The 24940-nt window shown below is 38.5% G+C and overlaps 1 protein-coding gene across 1 annotated transcript; it reads left to right on the top strand.

Annotated features, from left to right (window-relative positions):
* Positions 1 to 732: 732 nt before the first annotated feature.
* LOC138514041 (mortality factor 4-like protein 1) lies at positions 733 to 2167 on the top strand. Its single transcript, XM_069629281.1, has one exon. It carries the CDS (start codon positions 766 to 768, stop codon positions 1732 to 1734), a length of 969 nt encoding a protein of 322 aa, XP_069485382.1. The 5' UTR covers positions 733 to 765; the 3' UTR covers positions 1735 to 2167.
* Positions 2168 to 24940: the final 22773 nt, after the last annotated feature.

Raw genomic sequence — 24940 nt, 5'->3', positions numbered from 1 at the left:
CTCTTTGCAGTGTGATATAGAAAATGCTTTTACTGTACCATTTTATTTATTTCTGTAAAGAATGAGATCATGTCTAAGTGCAACTTTTATAATACAGAAAATATTTGAAAACAGACGGGTGGTTTATTTTCTATTTACCATTACAATGCCAATGATGTGGGGAGATTTTTAAACAGTGCAATGGTCATTTTAAGACAGATGTGTGTATGTCAGAATCAGTATGAATAATTGTGAGTGACTGTAGTATAACTTGTTGGAGGTACATGAGCCAACGGGAAGAGAGACTCTCTGAACATAGCTCCCTACCGTATATAAGGTAGTGGAAATTACCACAAGACTACCACATATAGCTCTCTGTCGTAAATAAGTCAGTGAGTTTGCCCATGGTGGCGCACCAACACTATCACTGGAAAATGTGGTATCTCTAGAATGCAGGTCTGAGGTCTCTCTAGTGATCACACGAAAAATCTAAGCGAAGATAAGGGATTCTGGACATTGGGGCCACAAATAAAACAAGGGAATTATGCTCACCAAAATACCACCAACCACGTATACCAAATATGCAGGTCTGGGTGCTGAAATAATGCATGTCCATTGTATTATTGTTGCACATGGCCAAATCTGAATACAAAGAGTGATTATTGCTAAGTTATTTTTCGGCGGTAATAAAATACCGTCAGGCCCCAAATCTCCACAAAATACCCTACATATTTATGGTGCGTTGCAGGCCGGGAGCGGCGGCCCGGGGTGGAGCGGGCAGTATAAATGGCGCCGAAGCAGGAGCCCAGGCCTAAGTTTACCGAGGGGGAGCGTGTTTTGTGTTTCCATGGGCCTCTCCTTTATGAAGCCAAGTGTGTGAAGGTTTCTATAAAGGAGAAGCAAGTGAAGTACTTTATACATTATAGCGGTTGGAATAAGAACTGGGATGAGTGGGTGCCAGAGAGCAGAGTACTCAAATACGTGGAAACCAACCTGCAAAAGCAGAAAGAACTTCAAAAGGCTAATCAGGAGCAGTATGCAGAGGGGAAGATGAGAGGTGCAGCACCAAAGAAGGCTGGAGCTCCACAGCAGAAACACGTTGAAGTGAAAACGAAAAAGAACAAACAGAAAACTCCTGGCACTGGGGAAGGCAGCAGTACCAGTGAGGCTCCTCAACCACCACGCAAAAAGAGAGCCAGAGTAGACCCCAGTGTGGAAAATGAAGAAACATTTATGAACAGAGTTGAAGTGAAAGTAAAGATTCCAGAGGAGCTTAAACCGTGGTTGGTTGATGACTGGGACTTGATCACTAGGCAAAAGCAGCTCTTCTACCTCCCTGCCAAAAAGAGTGTGGACTCTATTTTAGAGGATTATGCAAATTATAAGAAATCAAGAGGAAACACAGACAACAAAGAGTATGCAGTGAATGAAGTAGTTGCTGGGATTAAAGAGTACTTCAATGTAATGTTGGGCACACAGCTGCTCTACAAGTTTGAAAGGCCACAGTATGCAGAAATCCTGGCTGATCATCCAGATGCACAGATGTCTCATGTCTATGGAGCGCCACACCTCCTCAGGCTGTTTGTGCGCATTGGAGCAATGCTGGCCTACACACCTCTGGACGAGAAGAGTCTGGCTTTATTATTGAATTATTTACATGATTTTTTAAAGTATCTTGCAAAGAATGCTTCTGCGTTGTTCAGCACCAGCGATTATGAAGTTGCACCCCCGGAATACCATCGAAAGGCAGTATAGCGAAGTGGTACTGCCAATGATTGAGACAGTGAGAACCTCAATGTTTGACTATAACCGAGCCAACCTAAGCCGGATCATTCCATATAGAAGACTCCATGAAAACATGAATCTGGCACAGTGCTAGCATATGGATGGGTCGGTTGCTGACCTAATGTCTGTTTGCCAGAGGAGACAATAGGATCTGTGGACCTTTAAGGCTCCTCCTGTCTTTCAAGGCAGGAGAGATGGACCAGGTGGTGTCAAACCAGCCATGCTGAACTCTGGCACAGGCTCTAAATTGGACTGTGCTGCTCCAGAGCACTGAACTTTGTACTTCGCCCACTGTCTCAGAAAATGTGATGACACTAAAGGACTTAAAAAAGACGATTCTCCTTTCCAGGACTTTCTTCACTTGTGTTGGAAGGAAGCAGGCATTCAAGATGTCTACCCTGTCGATGTGCTCTTACCTTGCCAAGCTTCAAAGTCTGTGCTCCTAAGGCCACATTTTATTGACTAGGTTTTATGTGCATGTGTTGCCACAGTGGGAGCAATGAGTTGTCTTCCCTACTCTTTGAAAGGCGTGGACTTTTCTGTAGCTTGGCTGCAAGTATCGGAAATAAAAGTTGTTTGTTTTTGTACTGCAAGAGCAAAAAAAAATGTTGCCACTTGTGCAGTAGCGCTGTACTCTGTGCTGTTTGCTAAATATCCTTACATATACCCTCCTTTTGTTTTTAGAACTTGGCTATAATCCAAGCCAATTCCTAAAAACAACTTGTTCTATTTTTTTTTACAATATAGCAATCCAACAAAATGAATATTCATGTGCATCAATGAAAATTTGCAATCAACATTTCATCTGAGTCCATCAGTTCATAAAATGTTCCACATTTGCCTTCTCAGTGGAAGTGGCATTACTTTAAGTTTAAATTTTCCAAGTCAATTAAAAACAATGAAATAAAACAACTAACTAAAACAAATAAGTAATATAACAAGTTAAAATAAATAATTAAAATAATAAATACGTGGAACTTCATATGCCGGAACTTTTGCTTTGTCTCTTTTGGTATGTCTCGACCAGCGATGTTATTCGGTTCATTCGAGTACTCTTTCATCTTGGCAATCTTGAATCCACAGTAGTCATCTCTTTTGGCATTCCGGTTATTTTGTCTTCACCTCCACCTGGAGGCAGGCATCTTTTGGTCTTCATCCAGGGGACTCCAGGACTCCATCGTCTCCCGTGGCCTCTGATCCCGGAACCTCCGACCAAATAATGTTAATTGTCTAAATCAAAATAGAAAATAAACAGATTAAGTACATAGCACAATACTAACCTCATCCTTTTGCCAAAAATAAAACATGCTTGGTAAAAATACTTCGTTTTTTTTTTTTCTTTCTTCTGAAATTAAACACAAGTTAAAAGAAAACAAGCATATATAAAACAGCATTCAATATTTAATACACTTTCTCTCTGCACACCAACCACGAGCTTCTGTTATATGTGCATTTATTTATTTATTTATTTATTTATTTATTTATTTATTTATATTATATATTTTTACATATATTACAGTGTTTATGTGCCATCATAACAATCAACTTTTTTTTAACTTCTTTGTCACTGCCTCCTGATTACACCCATTTATTTTCTCAAGGGACTCTATCCGTTTCCACATGCTCAAGCTGCCTGATCTCATGTCTGGGATGGCATGGTTTGATTTGATTTACATGGACAAACTGCTCTATTGCTGTTTCACCTTCATTTTTCAAAATTTTATACACTACAGGAGAGACTTTATCTATAATTCGAAATGGCCCCTGCCAGGCTGCCAGAAATTTAGAATTTTTCTGTTTACTTTTTCCAAAATGAAACTTGTACACCTGATCCCCTACATTGTATTCCTTTACTGATGTCTTTTTGTCATAATATGACTTAGCACTGTCAGCAGCTCTTTCCAGATTTCTCTGCACAAAAGCAAATGCATGTTGCAAATGCCTCCTCAGTTCATCAATATATTCATGAACTGTGGATGCACTCACTAGAGTTTGCTCATGTGTTCTGTATAGTAGGTGTTGTGGTAACACCATTTTCCTACCTGTTAAGACCTCATGGGGGCTAACACCTGTTGCTTTGGCAGGAGTCGACCTGATTGCCATCAAAACCAATGGTAAACGCAAATCCCAGCTGGAACCTGCTTCTGCCACAAATTTCTTTAAAATATCCACAACAGACCTATTGCTTCTTTCAACTGTACCTGAAGACGCCGCCCGATATGCGATATGTAGTTTCCTTTTCACACCTAGTATTTGCCATACCTTACTCATTAGAGTACTTGTGAAATGACTTCCTCTGTCTGACTCAATTCTTTGTGGCAACCCAAACCTTGAGAACACATGGTTCACCAGCAATGTGGCTGCTGTTTGCGCACTACAATCTGGTGCGGGAATGCACTCAATCCACTTTGACATCAAACATACCACACTCAAAATATAGCGGTGTCCCCTGCTCGACCTTTTTAAAGGACCTACATAGTCTATTTGCAAATCTGACCATGGGAGAGTTAGGCCTCTTTTCATCAATGGTGCTCTATGCATTGGTGAAGCAGGTTTAAATTGGGCGCATACTAGACATCCTCTAGTATATAATTCCACATCTTGGGACATATGTGGCCAGTAAGCATAATCTTTTAGTATTTCTAATGTCTTTTGTGAACCCCTATGGCCTGCAGTTATGGCATCATGTGCATGGTGTAGCATTAGTCCTCTGAATGAAAGGGGTACTACCCACTGTATTTGCCCTGTTATGGACTCTCTAATCATGAGCCCATCCTGTAATCTAATTCGTGTTTTGTTCTTTAATAACACCCTCAATTCTTCTTTTCCCATGCAATCATTTTCTGTTAAAGGATTTTGTTCAGGATCTATCAAATGATTATAATAGATTCCCAAAATTTGATCATTCTTTTGTGCCTCAATCAAATCTTGGTCTGGCGTGTCATGACTCCACTGCACCACCGGCTGATCTACCTCCTTTGGTGCTTTAGAACGTGTGACTGCATCAATTTGTATTTCACCCATTAAATAATCAATAGGTAGCAATTCTCCCATCACAGCCCCAATCTTAGCCAGATGGTCTGCCTTATCATTTCCCTCCTTATCCTCTCCTGGTGTTTTTAAATGCCCACGAATTTTTCTCCAGTATATTGTTAAATTATTTTCTGACACCAATTTGTCTATGGCTTGTATCATTTTTCCATGTTTAAGTGGCTTTTTGTTGTATGTAACCATGCCTCTTGCTTTCCAACCAGGCAAATACTCCACAAAGCTATTCCGTGCATAGTCAGAATCAGTCACCAGGACAATTTCACTGAACTTTTTATCAACTGCAGTAGCAATTGCTTTATAGATTGCTGCCAATTCCGCCACCTGCATAAATGTTTCCAAGCTCTTTTATATGGTCTATTTTTATTTGCAATGGCAGGGTGCGTCCGCTAAATCCAAATGATTCTTTAAACGGTGCTGGCTGCTTATGAATGAAGTTGCCCGCCTGCCGGGGCTTCTCCAGTGGACGCTGCTGCTGCAACTGGAGGCGGAGCCCGGCCCGGCGCTCATCCATCCCCAGGTGCCTCGGCCGCGCGCCGCTAATGCCTGCTCCCTGCAGCCGGTGCGCGCCGCCTTCCGCAGCAGCAGCAGCGTCCACTGGAGAAGCCCCGGCAGGCGGGCAACTTCATTCATAAGCAGCCAGCACCGTTTAAAGAATCATTTGGACTTAGCGGACGCACCCTGCCATTGCAAATAAAAATAGACCATATAAAAGAGCTTGGAAACATTTATGCAGGTGGCGGAATTGGCAGCCATCTATAAAGCAATTGCTACTGCAGTTGATAAAAAGTTCAGTGAAATTGTCCTGGTGACTGATTCTGACTATGCACGGAATAGCTTTGTGGAGTATTTGCCTGGTTGGAAAGCAAGAGGCATGGTTACATACAACAAAAAGCCACTTAAACATGGAAAAATGATACAAGCCATAGACAAATTGGTGTCAGAAAATAATTTAACAATATACTGGAGAAAAATTCGTGGGCATTTAAAAACACCAGGAGAGGATAAGGAGGGAAATGATAAGGCAGACCATCTGGCTAAGATTGGGGCTGTGATGGGAGAATTGCTACCTATTGATTATTTAATGGGTGAAATACAAATTGATGCAGTCACACGTTCTAAAGCACCAAAGGAGGTAGATCAGCCGGTGGTGCAGTGGAGTCATGACACGCCAGACCAAGATTTGATTGAGGCACAAAAGAATGATCAAATTTTGGGAATCTATTATAATCATTTGATAGATCCTGAACAAAATCCTTTAACAGAAAATGATTGCATGGGAAAAGAAGAATTGAGGGTGTTATTAAAGAACAAAACACGAATTAGATTACAGGATGGGCTCATGATTAGAGAGTCCATAACAGGGCAAATACAGTGGGTAGTACCCCTTTCATTCAGAGGACTAATGCTACACCATGCACATGATGCCATAACTGCAGGCCATAGGGGTTCACAAAAGACATTAGAAATACTAAAAGATTATGCTTACTGGCCACATATGTCCCAAGATGTGGAATTATATACTAGAGGATGTCTAGTATGCGCCCAATTTAAACCTGCTTCACCAATGCATAGAGCACCATTGATGAAAAGAGGCCTAACTCTCCCGTGGTCAGATTTGCAAATAGACTATGTAGGTCCTTTAAAAAGGTCGAGCAGGGGACACCGCTATATTTTGAGTGTGGTATGTTTGATGTCAAAGTGGATTGAGTGCATTCCCGCACCAGATTGTAGTGCGCAAACAGCAGCCACATTGCTGGTGAACCATGTGTTCTCAAGGTTTGGGTTGCCACAAAGAATTGAGTCAGACAGAGGAAGTCATTTCACAAGTACTCTAATGAGTAAGGTATGGCAAATACTAGGTGTGAAAAGGAAACTACATATCGCATATCGGGCGGCGTCTTCAGGTACAGTTGAAAGAAGCAATAGGTCTGTTGTGGATATTTTAAAGAAATTTGTGGCAGAAGCAGGTTCCAGCTGGGATTTGCGTTTACCATTGGTTTTGATGGCAATCAGGTCGACTCCTGCCAAAGCAACAGGTGTTAGCCCCCATGAGGTCTTAACAGGTAGGAAAATGGTGTTACCACAACACCTACTATACAGAACACATGAGCAAACTCTAGTGAGTGCATCCACAGTTCATGAATATATTGATGAACTGAGGAGGCATTTGCAACATGCATTTGCTTTTGTGCAGAGAAATCTGGAAAGAGCTGCTGACAGTGCTAAGTCATATTATGACAAAAAGACATCAGTAAAGGAATACAATGTAGGGGATCAGGTGTACAAGTTTCATTTTGGAAAAAGTAAACAGAAAAATTCTAAATTTCTGGCAGCCTGGCAGGGGCCATTTCGAATTATAGATAAAGTCTCTCCTGTAGTGTATAAAATTTTGAAAAATGAAGGTGAAACAGCAATAGAGCAGTTTGTCCATGTAAATCAAATCAAACCATGCCATCCCAGACATGAGATCAGGCAGCTTGAGCATGTGGAAACGGATAGAGTCCCTTGAGAAAATAAATGGGTGTAATCAGGAGGCAGTGACAAAGAAGTTAAAAAAAAGTTGATTGTTATGATGGCACATAAACACTGTAATATATGTAAAAATATATAATATAAATAAATAAATAAATAAATAAATAAATAAATAAATGCACATATAACGGAAGCTCGTGGTTGGTGTGCAGAGAGAAAGTGTATTAAATATTGAATGCTGTTTTATATATGCTTGTTTTCTTTTAACTTGTGTTTAATTTCAGAAGAAAGAAAAAAAAAAACACGAAGTATTTTTACCAAGCATGTTTTATTTTTGGCAAAAGGATGAAGTTAGTATTGTGCTATGTACTTAATCTGTTTATTTTCTATTTTGATTTAGACAATTAACATTATTTGGTCGGAGGTTCCGGGATCAGAGGCCACGGGAGACGATGGAGTCCTGGAGTCCCCTGGATGAAGACCAAAAGATGCCTGCCTCCAGGTGGAGGTGAAGACAAAATAACCGGAATGCCAAAAGAGATGACTACTGTGGATTCAAGATTGCCAAGATGAAAGAGTACTCGAATGAACCGAATAACATCGCTGGTCGAGACATACCAAAAGAGACAAAGCAAAAGTTCCGGCATATGAAGTTCCACGTATTTATTATTTTAATTATTTATTTTAACTTGTTATATTACTTATTTGTTTTAGTTAGTTGTTTTATTTCATTGTTTTTAATTGACTTGGAAAATTTAAACTTAAAGTAATGCCACTTCCACTGAGAAGGCAAATGTGGAACATTTTATGAACTGATGGACTCAGATGAAATGTTGATTGCAAATTTTCATTGATGCACATGAATATTCATTTTGTTGGATTGCTATATTGTAAAAAAAAATAGAACAAGTTGTTTTTAGGAATTGGCTTGGATTATAGCCAAGTTCTAAAAACAAAAGGAGGGTATATGTAAGGATATTTAGCAAACAGCACAGAGTACAGCGCTACTGCACAAGTGGCAACATTTTTTTTGCAGCACCACCACCACAAGGGTGCGGTGCATTGCTATATGGGTTAGCAGATTAACAAGGAAAGACAGACTATTCAGTAAAAAACGATTTTAACATATAAGATGCAAATCTATTTTTACAGTTAAAAGCACACGTGTTCATTTAAAAATGCACACTATTTTTCACCTGAAATGCCTATATTGCTAGAGACACATTTGAAAATTAACAGCTAACCTATTAACCATTAACCTGACTAATAAAACCTTATTTTAATATAACCCACTAATAAAATGTGTTCTCTACTGCAGAATTAGGCATACTCTGAAAACCATTTAAATGAGTGTGCAGATTTTTCTATTCTCTTCTCTGCCTGATTCTCCGTGTTGTTGTGCACAGTAACTGCAGGAAGGAGGAAGTCAGATTTGCAACAATTGCAAATGTATAAGCGAAGCTATTGTTGAAGAGTAGGAGGATGAGAGATGATGGATTTCATTGGGACACGTCATAAAGAGGGCTGAGAGGAAAGTTTTAGTGGGCAGTATCAGGGAAAAAGACAGGCAGACATCTTTCTGCACTACTGGGGAGAAGACCTGGCTGTGGGGTCCTGACTGAATGCAAATTCCGGTGTCCTGCTGCAGTCGAGACTGGGGAGAGCTGAAAGAAAAACCTTTCCACTGGCTGAGGCATTCCTATCTGAAAAAGCTGAGAATTCCAGGCAATGACCCCGGCTTGAGAAGGCAAGCGTTCCTTTTTGCTGGAGTTAATCCAAGAGAGCCACATTCACAAAGAGAACAACTGAAGAACACTCAGATAAGGTAATTACCTAAGCGTGGGAGCCGGGTGTGTGCACGAAATTATGCAGTCAGTGTAGGATTCCTGTGCGTGTCTTAATCAAATACCAATGTTGCAATTTGAGTTTTGTTCTCCGCCACGCTCTTTGCAGTGTGATATAGAAAATGCTTTTACTGTACCATTTTATTTATTTCTGTAAAGAATGAGATCATGTCTAAGTGCAACTTTTATAATACAGAAAATATTTGAAAACAGACGGGTGGTTTATTTTCTATTTACCATTACAATGCCAATGATGTGGGGAGATTTTTAAACAGTGCAATGGTCATTTTAAGACAGATGTGTGTATGTCAGAATCAGTATGAATAATTGTGAGTGACTGTAGTATAACTTGTTGGAGGTACATGAGCCAACGGGAAGAGAGACTCTCTGAACATAGCTCCCTACCGTATATAAGGTAGTGGAAATTACCACAAGACTACCACATATAGCTCTCTGTCGTAAATAAGTCAGTGAGTTTGCCCATGGTGGCGCACCAACACTATCACTGGAAAATGTGGTATCTCTAGAATGCAGGTCTGAGGTCTCTCTAGTGATCACACGAAAAATCTAAGCGAAGATAAGGGATTCTGGACATTGGGGCCACAAATAAAACAAGGGAATTATGCTCACCAAAATACCACCAACCACGTATACCAAATATGCAGGTCTGGGTGCTGAAATAATGCATGTCCATTGTATTATTGTTGCACATGGCCAAATCTGAATACAAAGAGTGATTATTGCTAAGTTATTTTTCGGCGGTAATAAAATACCGTCAGGCCCCAAATCTCCACAAAATACCCTACAGGACCAAGGTCTTCCTCTTGGCGCAAATTTGGTGAAAATCCAACCAACGGTTTGAGCTATAGGTGTGCGCAAAGTTTTTCCCCCATTCAGTCTATGGAAAAAAAGACGTTTTGGGACCCCCTATAACTTTTCCCCCCCTCACCAAACTTTGCAAAAAAATTCAGAGTGGCCCATATACGTTTTTGGCAAAGTTTGGTGAGGGTTCGTCCAGAGGGAGCAGAGTTAAAAGCCACCCAAAAAGTGCTCTTCCTATGGAAACAGCAATTTAACCATAACTACACGGCCACTACCGTGGCCATGTGATATATATATATATATATATTACATGGCCACGGTAGTGGCCATGTAGTTATGGTTAAGTTGCTGTTTCCATAGGAAATATATATATTAATAATATATATATATATTACATGGCCATGGTAGTGGCCATGTAGTTATGGTTAAGTTGCTGTTTCCATAGGAAGAGCACTTTTTGGGTGGCTTATAACTTCGCTCTCCCTGGACGGATCCTCACCAAACTTTGCAAAAAAAGTATTTGGGTCACTCTGAATTTTTTTGCAAAGTTTGGTGAGGATTCGTCCGGGGGGGAAAAGTTATATGGGGGGTCCCAAAACTTTTTTTTTTCCCATAGACTGAATAGGAACAAAATTTTGCTCGCGCCTACAGCCCAAACCGCTGGACGGATTTCCACCAAATTTGGACCAGGAGCAGCGGCTTGGTCCTGAAAGCGTGCTTTTGCAAATTTGGTGAAAATCCGTCCAGTAGTTTTTTTTAAAATGACCAAAAAGTAGGTCAAAACAAATTAGTGATATCTGTGTTCGGTTCGCGGACACACTTCCCTGTTCGCTCCGCGGACAGTGTCCTGATTGGCCAATCGTCTTGCGTGATGTTCGCGGACATGCAACGTGTTCGCTGATTGGACGGCGTGGAGCGTGAAGCACGTCAGATTTTTCGGTAGCGCCCGCCATCTTGGATTCGCGGACGTCCGCGGACAGCGCGGTGAAACTTTGTTCAAAATGTGTATTTTGTAGAGTGTGTTGGTGTGTAGGAGTGTTTGGGGAGGGTGGGAGTGTATGAGATAGGATGAAAGTTGTGTTTTTTATGTGTTAGACGTTCTTTTTGTGTTCGATTTGTTTGCGGACATCACGGGTGTTCTGAAATGTTCTACATAAACTGACTGGGGGGTGTTCTAAGGACTCAATATGTGTCCGTTTTGTTTGCAAGCAAGGTGAAACTGTTCTAAGAACACTCGCGGTGTCCGGGGAGTGTTCGTAGGGGGTGTCCTGAGGACGCTGTCCGTATTGTTCTCTGTCAAGTTGAATGTGTTCTAAGGACACCCGCAGTGTCCTGAAATGTTCGCAAATGAACAAAATGGGGGTGTTCTAAAGATGTTTTTGAGAACACTCCTGGTGTCCTGAAATGTTCGTAGGGGGTGTCCTGAGGACGCTGTCCGTATTGTTCTCTGTCAAATTGAATGTGTTCTAAGAACACCCGCGGTGTCCTGAAATGTTCGCAAATAAACAAAATGGGGGTGTTCTGAAGACGCTTCTAAGAACACTCGCGGTGTCCGGGGAGTGTTCGTAGGAGGTGTCCTGAGGACGCTGTCCGTATTGTTCTCTGTCAAGTTGAATGTGTCCTAAGAACACTCGCGGTGTCCTGAAATGTTCGCAAATAAACAAAATGGGGGTGTTCTGAAGACGCTTCTAAGAACACTCGCAGTGTCCGGGGAGTGTTCGTAGGGGGTGTCCTGAGGACGCTGTCCGTATTGTTCTCTGTCAAGTTGAATGTGTTCTAAGAACACCCGCGGTGTCTTGAAATGTTCGCAAATAAACAAAATGGGGGTGTTCTGAAGACGCTTCTAAGAACACTCGCGGTGTCCGGGGAGTGTTCGTAGGGGGTGTCCTGAGGACGCTGTCCGTATTGTTCTCTGTCAAGTTGAATGTGTCCTAAGAACACTCGCGGTGTCCTGAAATGTTTGCAAATAAACAAGATGGTGGTGTTCTGAAGAAGCTTCTAAGAACACTCCCGGTGTCCTGGAATGTTCGTAGGGGGTGTCCTGAGGACGCTGTCCGTATTGTTCTCTGTCAAGTTGAATGTGTCCTAAGAACACTTGCGGTGTCCTGAAATGTTTGCAAATAAACAAGATGGTGGTGTCTGAAGACGCTTCTAAGAACACTCGCGGTGTCCGGGGAGTGTTTGTAGGGGGTGTCCTGAGGACGCTGTCCGTATTGTTCTCTGTCAAGTTGAATGTGTTCTAAGCACACCCACGGTGTCCTGAAATGTTCGCAAATAAACAAAATGGGGGTGTTCTGAAGATGTTTTTGAGAACACTCCTGGTGTCCTGAAATGTTCGTAGGGGTGTCCTGAGGACTCTGTCCGTATTGTTCTCTGTCAAATTGAATGTGTTCTAAGAACACCCGCGGTGTCCTGAAATGTTCGCAAATAAACAAAATGGGGGTGTTCTGAAGACGTTTTTGAGAACACTCCCGGTGTCCTGGAATGTTCGTAGGGGGTGTCCTTAGGACGCTGTCCGTATTGTTCATTGTTAAGTTGAAAGTGTTCTAAGAACTATCGTGTTGTTCTGAAATGTTCGTAGGGGGTGTCCTGAAAACGGTGTCCGTATTGTTCGCTGGCAAGTTCAAAGTGTTCTAAGAACACTCACATTGTTCGCGGACATTAAAAGTTTCCCATAGATCATAGTTGAAATGTTTGACTCTATGGATGTGATATGCTGCGGTGGTTGTTGCCAGGGCATAGAGTCTTGGGTGCATGGCCATTTGGTACCAAAAACATTTGGCCATGCACCCAAGACTCTATGCCCTAGCAACAACCAACGCAGCATATCACATTCATATTTGCTTATAACTTTGGGTGAAAAACAAATGTATAAGGAACAAAGGTATTAGATACTATGGATGTGATATGCTGCTATGGTTGTCCTTATTATTGTATACTTACTGTTTGGTCTAGTAATGGGAGTCCATGTTTTTCTTCTTCATTTCTGTGATAAAAGAAAATAGCATGTTAGTATTAGTATTTTGTAATGACTTATTACATTGTATAAGCAAAATATATTTTTTTTTCGACCCTCATATTTAGTAGAGTACAAATCAGAGTACTGTGCAATTTGCTCAGTTTCTGTATTTGTTGCTAAAATCATTGGGTCTGTGGGAGAAAAAAAAATCCATGTTGGATTAAAAAAAAACCCTTTTTCTGTTATGCTACAGTTTATCTGTTTGTTTGTTTTCAGTGTTCACTTGTTGTTTCTGGCTAATGCTTTATACTTTGCTTTGTTTTTTTGGAGCAGTAACAGATTCTTCATTTGTTTTGATATTATAAAATTTTGGAGCAGTTAGATACCAATTGGCGTATTCTAACTGTCTATTTTTTTAATATATTTTAGTGGTTTTGATTTATCTATTTGGATATTGTTAAATTTTGGGACAGTTAGATACCAATTGGCGTATTCTAACTGTGTATTTTTTGGTCTAATTTAGTGGTATTCATTTATCTGATTAGTTGTTGTAGAATCTTTGAGCAGTTAGATAGCTTTTGGAGTATTCTAACAGTTTATATTGTTTTAACACAAATTTACTTAAAGGTTTAAATACAGTTTATTTATCAAATTTTGGTTTTAAGAACATCAAATAAGCGTTTGTAAGATTTGCTGGTAATCTCTGCTTTAGAGTAATGGTACTATCATTACATTCAAACCATCCACATTTCTTTTTTATATATGCAGTGTAGTGCCCTGAATTGGTTGTGGCTCCTGCGTGGTAGATTATACCTATTGTTGTGAAGGTTTTCTTACCAAGTGATATTTGACCATGTGTGAATCCAGTCAGCTTGCAGTTGTTTTTGGTACCATCTGCATTGTAACGTAGAAGCATTAGTATTACGTATTTACTATGTGTTTGTATTACTAACGTGGAGCGATTATCTGAATTGCAGGTAGAGCATAATCTACCATGGTTTGCATTTTGTACAAGTTGCTGAAATGGAATGGATTCACAATTTGGTATTGATATATATATGAAGCGTTCATTGGGGATTTCTTCTTGTGTCACATTGTTGCAGAGAGTGCATGTATGTTTCCACATGTATGAAATCTGAAAGATTTCATTTATAGGTATGTTTTTGTTTCCCAGTACTTGTAGTTATTACATTAGAAATACTTCCTGTGAGTTTATAGTCAATTTCACCATTCCAGCACAGTAGTCCAATTGTCGTCGTATTCCAAAAACACTATATGTGTTGTCAGGATTGTTTGCTGCATTTCTGTGAAGTACTAACATTTGCAAACACAATGGGTCTGTACTGTGTAAGTAAATGTTGTCAACAATTGGTGGTAATTGAAATAGAATATTCATTGCTATATTTGCATAGCAACTTACACCAACTATATTTGAGAATTTAAATGGTCCAGGTAGTTCTGTATCTAACTGCTTTTTTTGGAGTTTGTATTCCTTCTTTAAAGAAGTACCTGGTTTACTTTCTCTAATTGATTCTTTTTTGTTTGTGGTACTTGATGAAGTATTAGTTTCTTTTACTCTCTTTGGAGGATTTGCAGTGACGTCCTGTTGCATTTCTGTTTGATTTAGTTTTCTTTTACAACGTTTTAGTTTTTGTGGAACAGACTTTGTGTTTAGATGGGGAGTGTATAGTGAGCGAAGTCTATTATATTCTAAAATGCAAGGAATATCAGCGTTTACTTTACTTGCATCAAAGTTGATTAGAAATAGACCGTCAAGTGTGCGTAAGCGTGATAGTGCTACGTAGCTCATGCCTTCTTTAAAGACTGTGTTACCAATATCTATCATTGCTTTGTCTAGGGTAAGACCTTGTGATTTATGAATCGTGACTGCGTATGCAAGAGTTAGAGAAAATTGTTCTCTGCGTACATACATATCTGTGAAGAGAAGGAATCTAGCTGTTGAGCGTCCTATCCGTTTTACTTCTGAAAGTTTCTCAAAGAGTATATTGACAAACTGAATTTTGTTGTCACGTGGGTATGTTTGAAAGCCAACAACTGTACCCAGTGCTCCATTAACTAGACCTTGGTCCACGTCAAGGTTACGTTTAAGCATTACTCTGCAATTTAAGGATAATTTTAACATCTTTTCTAAGCCTGCTGTGTTTGAGATTGATTTTTCTAAATTATTTAGTCTTGTTGTGGCTTGGTCACACATGGGTAGTGTCATACCATGTACATCTAGTTTGTCTGTGGCGCTAATTTCCATTATTGGTTGCATTTCTTTGCTTAACATTATTTCATTGAATTTGAGACAGCTTGCAAGAGTTGGCATTAAGGCCATACAATTGACATTTTTGTGGGCTAATTGTTCCATAACATCTGTAGCACATGCATTATCGCCATGAAGTGCATTAATGTGCCGGGTTTTCAATGTTGCTTCTGCTTCTTTAGAAAGTATACCAACTCTCAAACTTTTTAAAATGTTGGCATAAGTTAGATCTGCAGATTGGCACATGTTTTCTGTTAATTCTCTGTATTGGAAATGTTGCCAAAGGTTGACATTTCCAATGCTGCCAACAGTTTTACGGCAGAGTTTGTGCCCTAATGTTTTAAAAATAGGTTCACCTTTTACTGGTGTTAATTGAAGCAGATCTCCAAATACAATAATGTGTTTTCCTGCAAAGAGCTCTTCATAGTCTGTTTTGAGTACTTCTTGTAATCTGAGGTGAATCAAAGCTAACATCAGGTTGGAGACCATGCTCACTTCATCTATTAGTAGCATTTTCATTTGTTTCAATACTCTGCGTAATTCCATTGCAGCTTCTGCAGAAAGTTTGTAATAGTCTAATTTATTCTGGTGTTCTACTGGTAATAGTAGTAATCGATGTAATGTAACACCACCTATGTTGTAGGCAACTAAACCTGTGGGGGCAGTGACAACAGCTGACAGTTTGTTGTTTGTCAATTGTTGAAGGAACTTACTAATGATTTTGATTAGGAACGTTTTGCCAGAACCAGCTTCGCCACTGACGTACAGTAGTATAGGTTTATAATTATGGCAGGAACATTCTTTATTTTCATGTTTTACACCATGTGCAATTTGTTTTGTTACTTCTTGAAAAATGCTACTTTGCTCATTGTTTAGTTTTGATTGTAGTATAGTTAAGTCTTCCTTATCTTCATACTGACACATGGTGTTTTCTACTTCTATCATAGCTAATTCTGCCTCATTTGTTATTAGTGGTTCTCCCAGTGGTTCTTGGCTTCCTGTTACAGAAGGTTGACTACTGTCAGGAGTATCCTTATCTAGTTGGGCTTGGAGATCTTCTTCATGTTGCTGTTCATTGTGCAACATTGTTTTGTACTGTGTAAAGTTTACATCAGTTATAGTGCTTTCATTTGCTTTGAAAGCATCCTCATATGAGTCATAGTTATCTAGTAATTGTTCTTCTTTTCTCCATGGTTTGAAGAGATGTAGCAGGGACATGTAATATATTTCTTTATGTTGAGGAGTCTTCAATGACAATTTGATATGATTAATTAAATTTGGTTTAGTGAGTTTAACTAAGCTGCCTTCACAGTCTGTCACTCTATATTTAGCTTTTTTTTCATCAGGTTTCATATTATTTTTGTATGTGTAGTTTTGGGCTATTTGGTATAGACACATGTTTTCCAAAGTATTACTTCTGTTTGGGTAGTATGTGTCCAATAAATTGTTTTTTAAAATGTCTTGGCTGTTTGGATCATGTTTGGCTATTGTTTCTATATCTTCATATGATTTTAGAACTCTTTTTCTAGATTTAGCTGGACCAAGACTTACCCATACTATATTTTCAGATTTACCATACAATGAAGTACCAGTTAAACAATCAGCTGCTTCATAAGATCCACATTCTCTATGGGTGAGCATTTTTATGCCCAAGCTGTATAATTTCTGAGATACTGTTTTATCTGATGACAGGACATTCCAGAGGTCTTGGAGCTCTGTCTTTTCTGCTTTAGTTAAGTATGATATGACATATCGTGCAACTGCAGTAGAATTGTCTACAATGTACTGCACATCTGTTTGCATTCCATAAGTGGGCAATGATTGCATTATAATCATTGATATATTTTTCTTCTTCTTTTCTTTTTATGTAATATGTATTTTTAGGTGACTTACTTTTAACACTATGTCTAACTGAAGACATGAGGTTGTTTACTTGACCTGTATTTGTAACTGGTCTAGGGAAACCAAATCGGCATTTGGTGAAGTATTTGCCTTTGTTTTTGTATTTGCGACGACACTATTTTCCACATTTGTGTCTTTGAAATTGTAAAATTTGTGCATGAAGATCACTATTTGTGGCTTCTGATGGAATTTCACAAGTGACATATTTTTCAATAAACTGTAAAACAGTGGCATCACTGTCTTGACCAAATTTAGGAGCATCTTTAATCCATAAAAGCATGTGGATATGTGGTGCTCCTCTGGCTTGGTATTCTTTTCTCCAAAAGAAGTGTTGCACTTCTCCAAGGGGAGGAACAGTTTTATTACAAATAAAATGTAGCATAGCAATGAAGCGATGGTGAAAATATCTTGAAACATGAACAGGATCCAAAGAACAAAGTTCTCCAGGTGTTAGAATATCTATGTTTGTTTTTTTTTTATTGATATGCGTAGGAAATCATGTAAATCTTCCCATGCATATTCTGCACAACTTAATGTAACAAACCAAGTGGGTGGGCCAAGGTTTCTGATCATACAACGTACATCTCCATGACGTTGAAACCAGTACTCTTTAAAACCACGCATATTTGCTAATAGATTTGTAATATTTGATTGTAAAACCTCATCCTTTTGTTGCACTTTGTCTAATAATTGTGTAGCTGTCATATTTTGAAAGTGTGATCCAGATTTTAATATGTGTGCAACTCCGTAACATAAAGTTGCTAGTTCACTTTCAAAGAGTAGGTGGAATATGTATTCCACATTTTGTCTAAATCTGGGATCTTCAGAATACATCCGTAATGAGCGGTTTTCTGAAGCTGATATTTGAATAGGTCTATCATCATACCTTCCTCCTTTGCCAGTAGGAAAGAGTAGAGGAAAAGCATGTGCTTCTATACTTTTTTCCCATATACTGATTGGCGATCCTTTTGTTTGACGCATTTGGTAAGTTTCCAGTACATCTTGTACGGTGTCATTACAGTGTAAAGGATGAATTGTATAATGGTCTAAAGTATTTGATATTGTGGCAGGATCTAGTAGCTCAAATTGACCAGCTTATTGTGGTTCTTGAATTATTTCAATTGTATCTTTCAAGTTTTCTTCAATATTAATTTCTTTGTAATATTCATTATTCTCTTTAAGATATTGGAAGGCTTGTCTAATTTTATATAAATCTACCAGCTGTTGCCATATTTTTTTGTCTTTTGTAGGTACTCCATTTACTAATATAATTAAAGATTGCTGCATTGGACGTTGCACTCCTAGAGTATGCACATTTTCTTTTAGATTTAATGGTAAATAAACTACTTTTCCACGAATGCCTTTTACCAATTCAGAGGGAGGTAATTTTGCTGTTTTTGGTTGAAGGCGTATTATTGCTTGAAATGGGTGCACTGTTTGAATTATGATGCTCTCATATAAATTAAGTTGTTGTAGAGGTTTTGGTACTGGGTATAATTCCAAATTATTTGTGATAGAACGTGAAGGAGTTTGGTTGTTGTCAAGTTTTGTAGTGCAATAACTGCAAAGTATTAAGGGCTCAGTTATTTCATATTTGTTTTCTGCTACAAGGTAGAGAGCTAATTCAAACCATTTAGAATCTTCATTGTCTTCTATTTTGTATGATAGGTCCACAGTTTTTGTGTTACTTTTATAAAAAATTCTATGGCAACATACACATATATGCTTTGGTACTTCAGCTGATGTACTTTTAAATTTTAGTATTTCTTTTTTGTATGTGTTTAGCAAAAGGTTGCCATGTGTAGAATTGTTGCTTAATTGGTTTAAAGCTATTTCATTCTGTAAATGGCTTTCACTTCCAAAATATTTTTTCTGTATATAGTGAATTTCTTCAAGTAGGTCTTTTGCTGTACCATGTAGAAGGATGTTATTTAACTTTGCTAGAGCTAAAGCAGGACTTTTAGCATAGTACAGTTTATAGACTAGATTTCTTATAGTTGAATGATGTGTTGATATCCTTTTGATATCATGGAAAGTGGTTTTACAAGTAGGTCCTGTAATGCAGGCCAATGAATGTCCTTGTAGTCCTGTGTACTTGCGCACTGGACAGGTATCTATATTTTGCAGTAATTTAATTTTGATTTTGTCTTTGCTTTTTACATATTTATTGAGGAATTGGCGTAAAGATTTGAAACATTGTTTGGGAATGTTACACATTGACGTGCATGGCCATTTGTACACTAGACGTTCTGATTCAGTTGAATGGAGGGGTAATTCTAAGTTTTCAGGGCATATTTTTGTAAGAAGTACTTCTTGTTCCATTATGGTATTATTCACTTTTTCATAACCTCGACCACTGCTATGTATGGCAATTGTATTCGTTTGCTTTTGTTTGTACGCTTCTTCATTAAAATATGGTTCTGTGCTTGTAGTGTGATTCCATTCACCTCCGCTGATACTTAAGATGTTCTTTCTGTTGATATTTCGCTTATTGAAAAGTCTTTTTTGTAATTTAGTTATTAGTTTTGTTAGTGGTTTCATTTTGTTTAACAGTAAAATAAATAAATTTCTTTTGAGAAAAATTGCACTGTCCATCAATGCTTCTAAGATTAACTTCCTACGATAGGTTTTAAGCTTTGAACCTGATTTCTCTCCTGTTTTTATAAGATTTTGAAGGACTTTGTGACGGTATATTTTGGCTAAAATACTTTTCTTTGTATGCTTACTTTGCACTATATTAAAATTTGAAGAAGTAGTTTTATCTGTACTGATAGCTGATTTTCTGTTAATTGTTTTTTGGTTTGTTTTACATTTTGATAGAGGAAGCGAAGTTGTTGTACTTGAAACTTCTTGTGTTTCACTAAATGATTGTATTAGCTGTTTTGTTTCAACTTTTTTTACAAATTCTGCTAGAGATGGATGCTTATGTTGGACACCTTTATTTTCATTTGCTCTACTTTTGCGTTGCTTTCTACGGACTTGACTTTTGGTATGCATTCTTTAGGGTCTGTTGAAAAAAATAAAGAAGATATGGGTTGGGGTGTTCTGGAATGTATGTGTGCTGTGTGCATGAGTGTTTGAGTAAGATGATAAAGATGTATGTAATGGTGTGTGATTGTGCATTGGGAACTAAAACTAGTAGGGATAGGTATTCTTGAATTTATGTGTTACTAAACTAGGGTTCAGATGACAAAAAAAAAATAAGCTAGTGGTGTGGAAAAGTACAAATAGTAAATCTAATGTATACAATTAAAACAGTTGTTTGTTCTATAATATGAACATTGTAGTGGTTCAGTTGGCTAATTTGTGTGTCCAAAAATAGAAATTTGTGGGCCATTCTGGCTGTAAATCGCTGTTTAAGACATGGAAATTTTTGGACAAAATGGTACAAAATCTCTATTTTTAGAAACCGAAATAGCTCGTATTAATGTTATAGTATATTTGATTAATAATACAAATATTATGGTGATATTTTACTTACTTCTTTTTTTAAATTAACAGGTAACTTCTTAGATTTTCTTTATTCTTCGAATTCGGCTGCTTCTTTTCAGGAAACTGGTCTTCACTGCAATTGTAAAAGCTTCAAATTAGTAACTTTGTTTGTATATAGCACTGTTTTTAATTTAGATATTGATTTTTCTTATTGAAATCCTCAGTGCCTTCTGTAAAACCATTAAACTAATTTATTTACATAAGATACATTGCATCAGTTCAGTACATATGATATGTTCTTAATGAACAAATTGTATTGAATGACTAACTGTAGCAAAAAAAAATATCTTTACTATGTCTTGTGAAATTTATAATATATTAGTGAATACCACTATTTCTGTAAGTAAACTATTCTAGGTAATAGCGCCTCAATGTCATGTCTAATTTAAAGTAATTAAGTAAATAAATAAATAAAAACAAAAAATATGAAATTGTATAAGTATTTTTATAAAGGTTTAAACATAGATTGTGTTTGCATGCAATTTTGTTTGAATATATGTAGTCTATATATTTCATTTAAAAAATGTTAGTTTAACATGATTTGAGTGTGTGTGTATAAAGAAAGTAAATAGTATAAAGGTTTATAAGTGATAGTTGATTTTAGGAAATTGAAAAAAAGTACAGTAAATTCATTTTACAGATTTTACAAGGTAAAAGTCTGTTTGAAAATGTGTTCATCTACTATACAGAAAATATGCATACCTGAAGTTTGTGTTCATGCATATGGATATGCATGGAGCTGCAAGTAGAAATCTTGAAGACTTGTACAGTATTTCTGGTAGATGCTGTTTGCCAATGATATGACACTTGTACTCAGTGAGATTCAGAGTACATTTGCAGTGCTGATCTATGATGATGCAGTTAGATGTAGAGGTCTTGAATGTGATTGGTGCATGGTCATGTGATTTTTGAAGTACATCCAATGAGGGAATGGCAGAGAGAGTGTAGTGGAAATGGTAGAAGGGCTGTTCATGTTACGATATGTCTGCGGACATGGCGGTAGTTCGCGGACATCGGGGGTTACATCCGGGGATTTTTGGGTTCAGAAGTCATGCAAATGAGAATAAGCACTGAAAGGGATTGGTCAGGAAAGTTTGGTGGGTGTGTTGTGCCAGGAGAGATTTTCTCAGATACTCTTTTTGCTGAGAGAACAAAAGATAGCTATGGCTGTGTGTTTCAGAAAACAGATTGTTTGGATTTTAGGAGATTGGTGGATACATTGGTTGAAGGTGCATGCAGAAAGCTGTGGAGTAGCTGTAGATCTTGGATTCCCACATGTGGAAGTACACTGGCATGGAGTACGTGGAATGAAGTGGTTGGACTTGCTACCTTTCTGTGCTACTTTGGAGACAGAGCAACATCCAGACATAATTGTAATTCATTGCGGAGGGAACAGTTTAGGACATGTGACTGGAATTTTTTTGCAATTTGCTATGAAAGAAGGACTTAGGAAGGTTATGGACATGTTTCCTAATTCTCAAGTGATATTTTCACGGATTGCGCAGAGACAAATGTGCCTTTCTAAGAGATTTTGGCATGTCTTCTTTTCACAATGAAAATATTATGTTTTGTAGTACATACATTTTTCGCAGAGATGGAGTGCATCTTACTTATGCTGGCAATCAGATTTTTCTGAGAAATGTACAAAATGCATTGCGACCTTTTTTGGAATTACAACAACGATTTTGAAGTAGATGTTAAGCATTTACAATTTTTGACTTACAAACACCACCCAAAGGCTCTTTTCAGAGGCACCACTTCTTTCCAGAGAAAATTACAATGTTTGTGATGGAGTAGCAACCCAATATTTTTTAATGTTCGTGAACTGTCCGCGGACTTCTAAAAAATACAAAGAGCCCTGCTTTATTTATTTTCACTTCTATTTTTTAACTGGGAAAGGCGGCTCTGAAAAGGGCCTTATTTTTTTTTGATTTTTGTAATTTTGTATTTTTTTTGGTTTTTCAGACACGACACACTAAGAGAGGAGGGTAAAGGAGGGTAAAGGGGGGGACACCAACCACAGGGATAAGAAAGGGAGAGCTGAGAGAGGAAGATGTAGAGTGGGTTTTATTTGGGTAGTGAGCAGGTCTTCTCGTGCTCTGAGACGATAGGCTCAAAAGCACTCCAAAGTCGCTCCCCCCTGCAGAGTACTGGTAAGGGTCATCAGCATTCTGTATGGCCTATGAGGCAGCTTGAGGAAGACGCTGTCCCACAGAGGTGGTCCTTGTGGTGACAGGATCAGAAACAGAGGATGAAGTAGAGGAAATCAACCTGCTACGTTCTTCGCAAGGTACAACCCTGCGAATAGCCCCAGAGTGAAATGACCTCAGGTGTCGCTTCATAGTAGTGGTCCCAAAGCTGTACTTACCGTGCTTCCCGCGACTGAGTATCATTTTGCACTCATTGCAGGTAACACGGTTCGCACGAGCCTTAGGAACATTACCATGAATGGTAAATAACCGCCACACCCAAGACTCACGCCTAGTGCGGGTAGTAGGGTTTTCCTCTACCTCATTCTCATCATCCTCTTCTTCCTCCTCTGCATCCTCACTCCTGTTCCCCTCTTCAGGCCCTTGGGGAGGTGGTGGTGGTGGAGGGGGTGGGGGTGGTACTGAAGCAGGTGCAGCACCAAGTGGCAGTTCAGCAGCCAAGGATGCCATCTCGATGATGGTGTAGTCTGCAGGTGGCAGCAAAAATCACTGTGTTCTGAAGAATAGCCAGAAACACAATGGGAATAAGCTCTTGGGCGTGGTCTTTTATAGGGGTGCTTGTGCGCGGTTCGCGGACATGCGCACTGTCCGCGGACAGATCGAACACAAAAAAAAGGATCGGAAAGTTTCAAAAGGTATATAGAAACTCAAGATTGCTATGTGGGACTTGTGCCATGGTGAGATTTTATTGAAAAATATTATGGATTAACTGAAAATGTGCTTTTAAATTGTTCGGGGACACGAACAGTGTACGTATTTCAGGACACACGATGAGCGTGGGCGCGGTCATATGATCCGTTCGCGAACTAGTCCGCGAAGGAAGCGCCTGTCCGCAGGACACCAAGTGCATGGAGATTGGTTAGCGCATGCACATTGATGTCCTACGGACACTGTTCGGGTTCTGAAGTAATTAAAAGTGCGTCACACATGAAACGAACATTTCAGGACACCGCGTGTGTTCTTAGAACAGTTTAAACTTGGTAGCGAACAGTAAGGAAAGATATAGTGTTCTTCAGGACACGTGTAATTTCGTTTATGTACGAACATTTCAGGACACCAATTGTGTTCTTAGAACAGTTTCAATTGGGTAGCGAACACTACGAACAGGTATAGTGTTCTTCAGGACACCTCCATTTTTGTTTACGTACGAACATTTCAGGATACCAATAGTGTTCTTAGAACAGTTTGAACTTGCTAGCGAACAGTACCGGACAGGTATAGTGTTCTTTAGGACACTTTAATTTTTGTTTGTTTACGAACAATTCAGGACACCGCGTGTGTTCTTAGTACAGTTTCATGTTGCTAGCGAACACTACGAACAGTTGTACTGTTGTTCAGGACACATCATTTTCGTTTATTTACGAACATTTCAGGACACCAATTGTGTTCTTAGGACAGTTTTAAGTTGATAGCGAACATTACGGACAGATATAGTGTTCTTTAGAACACTTTAATGTTTGTTTCTTTACGAACATTTCAGGACACCACGTGTGTTCTTAGAACAGTTTCAACTTGCTAGCGAACAGTCCGAACAGGTGTGGTGTTCTTCAGGACACCTCCATTTTCGTTTATGTACAAACATTTCAGAACACTCGCACTGTCCGCGGACACTTTTATTGTTTTTTTAAAAAAAACGGAAACTATTCACAATACAATATAAAAATTAAACTTTATTTAACATATATTAATAATTTATGACAGAGAAGGTGAGGCAGAAACAGAAACAAAAACAGGAGAATTTGGGGTTTCAACATGATTGGTATTAGGTGAAGAAGGGATGGAAGTCTCATCAAAACGTTTTGGATTATGGAGAGGGTTTAGGGATAATTGACTGGGATATGGTGAGGAGGGACAAGTACATGTGGGGCAATGGTACAAGGTTTTTGGTTTGAAATGATTTTCTACAAAAGTTTTTAAATTATTAAAATTAGCCAACAATACATCCGTTTTTTCTTCTATATTGTGAAGACTGTTATCCATAACAGGGTTTTCTGAAGTTTTTTCTATTTTGGTATGCTCTGTACAAAAAAATAATATATATGTTAAATGTATATAAAAAAAATAATAAATAAAGGGTTTATACTATAAAGTGTTTACCATTAGTTTCACTATCTTGTGACATTTCTTAATGTGGGAAATTGTCCTCTAGCCATTC

The sequence above is a fragment of the Ambystoma mexicanum genome, chromosome 12, assembly GCF_040938575.1.
Source record: "Ambystoma mexicanum isolate Mex_15411 chromosome 12, UKY_AmexF1_1, whole genome shotgun sequence".
NCBI classification, from domain to species: domain Eukaryota; kingdom Metazoa; phylum Chordata; class Amphibia; order Caudata; family Ambystomatidae; genus Ambystoma; species Ambystoma mexicanum.
Note: the sequence above shows the minus strand (reverse complement) of the source record. Positions and strands in the feature narration are given on the sequence as shown.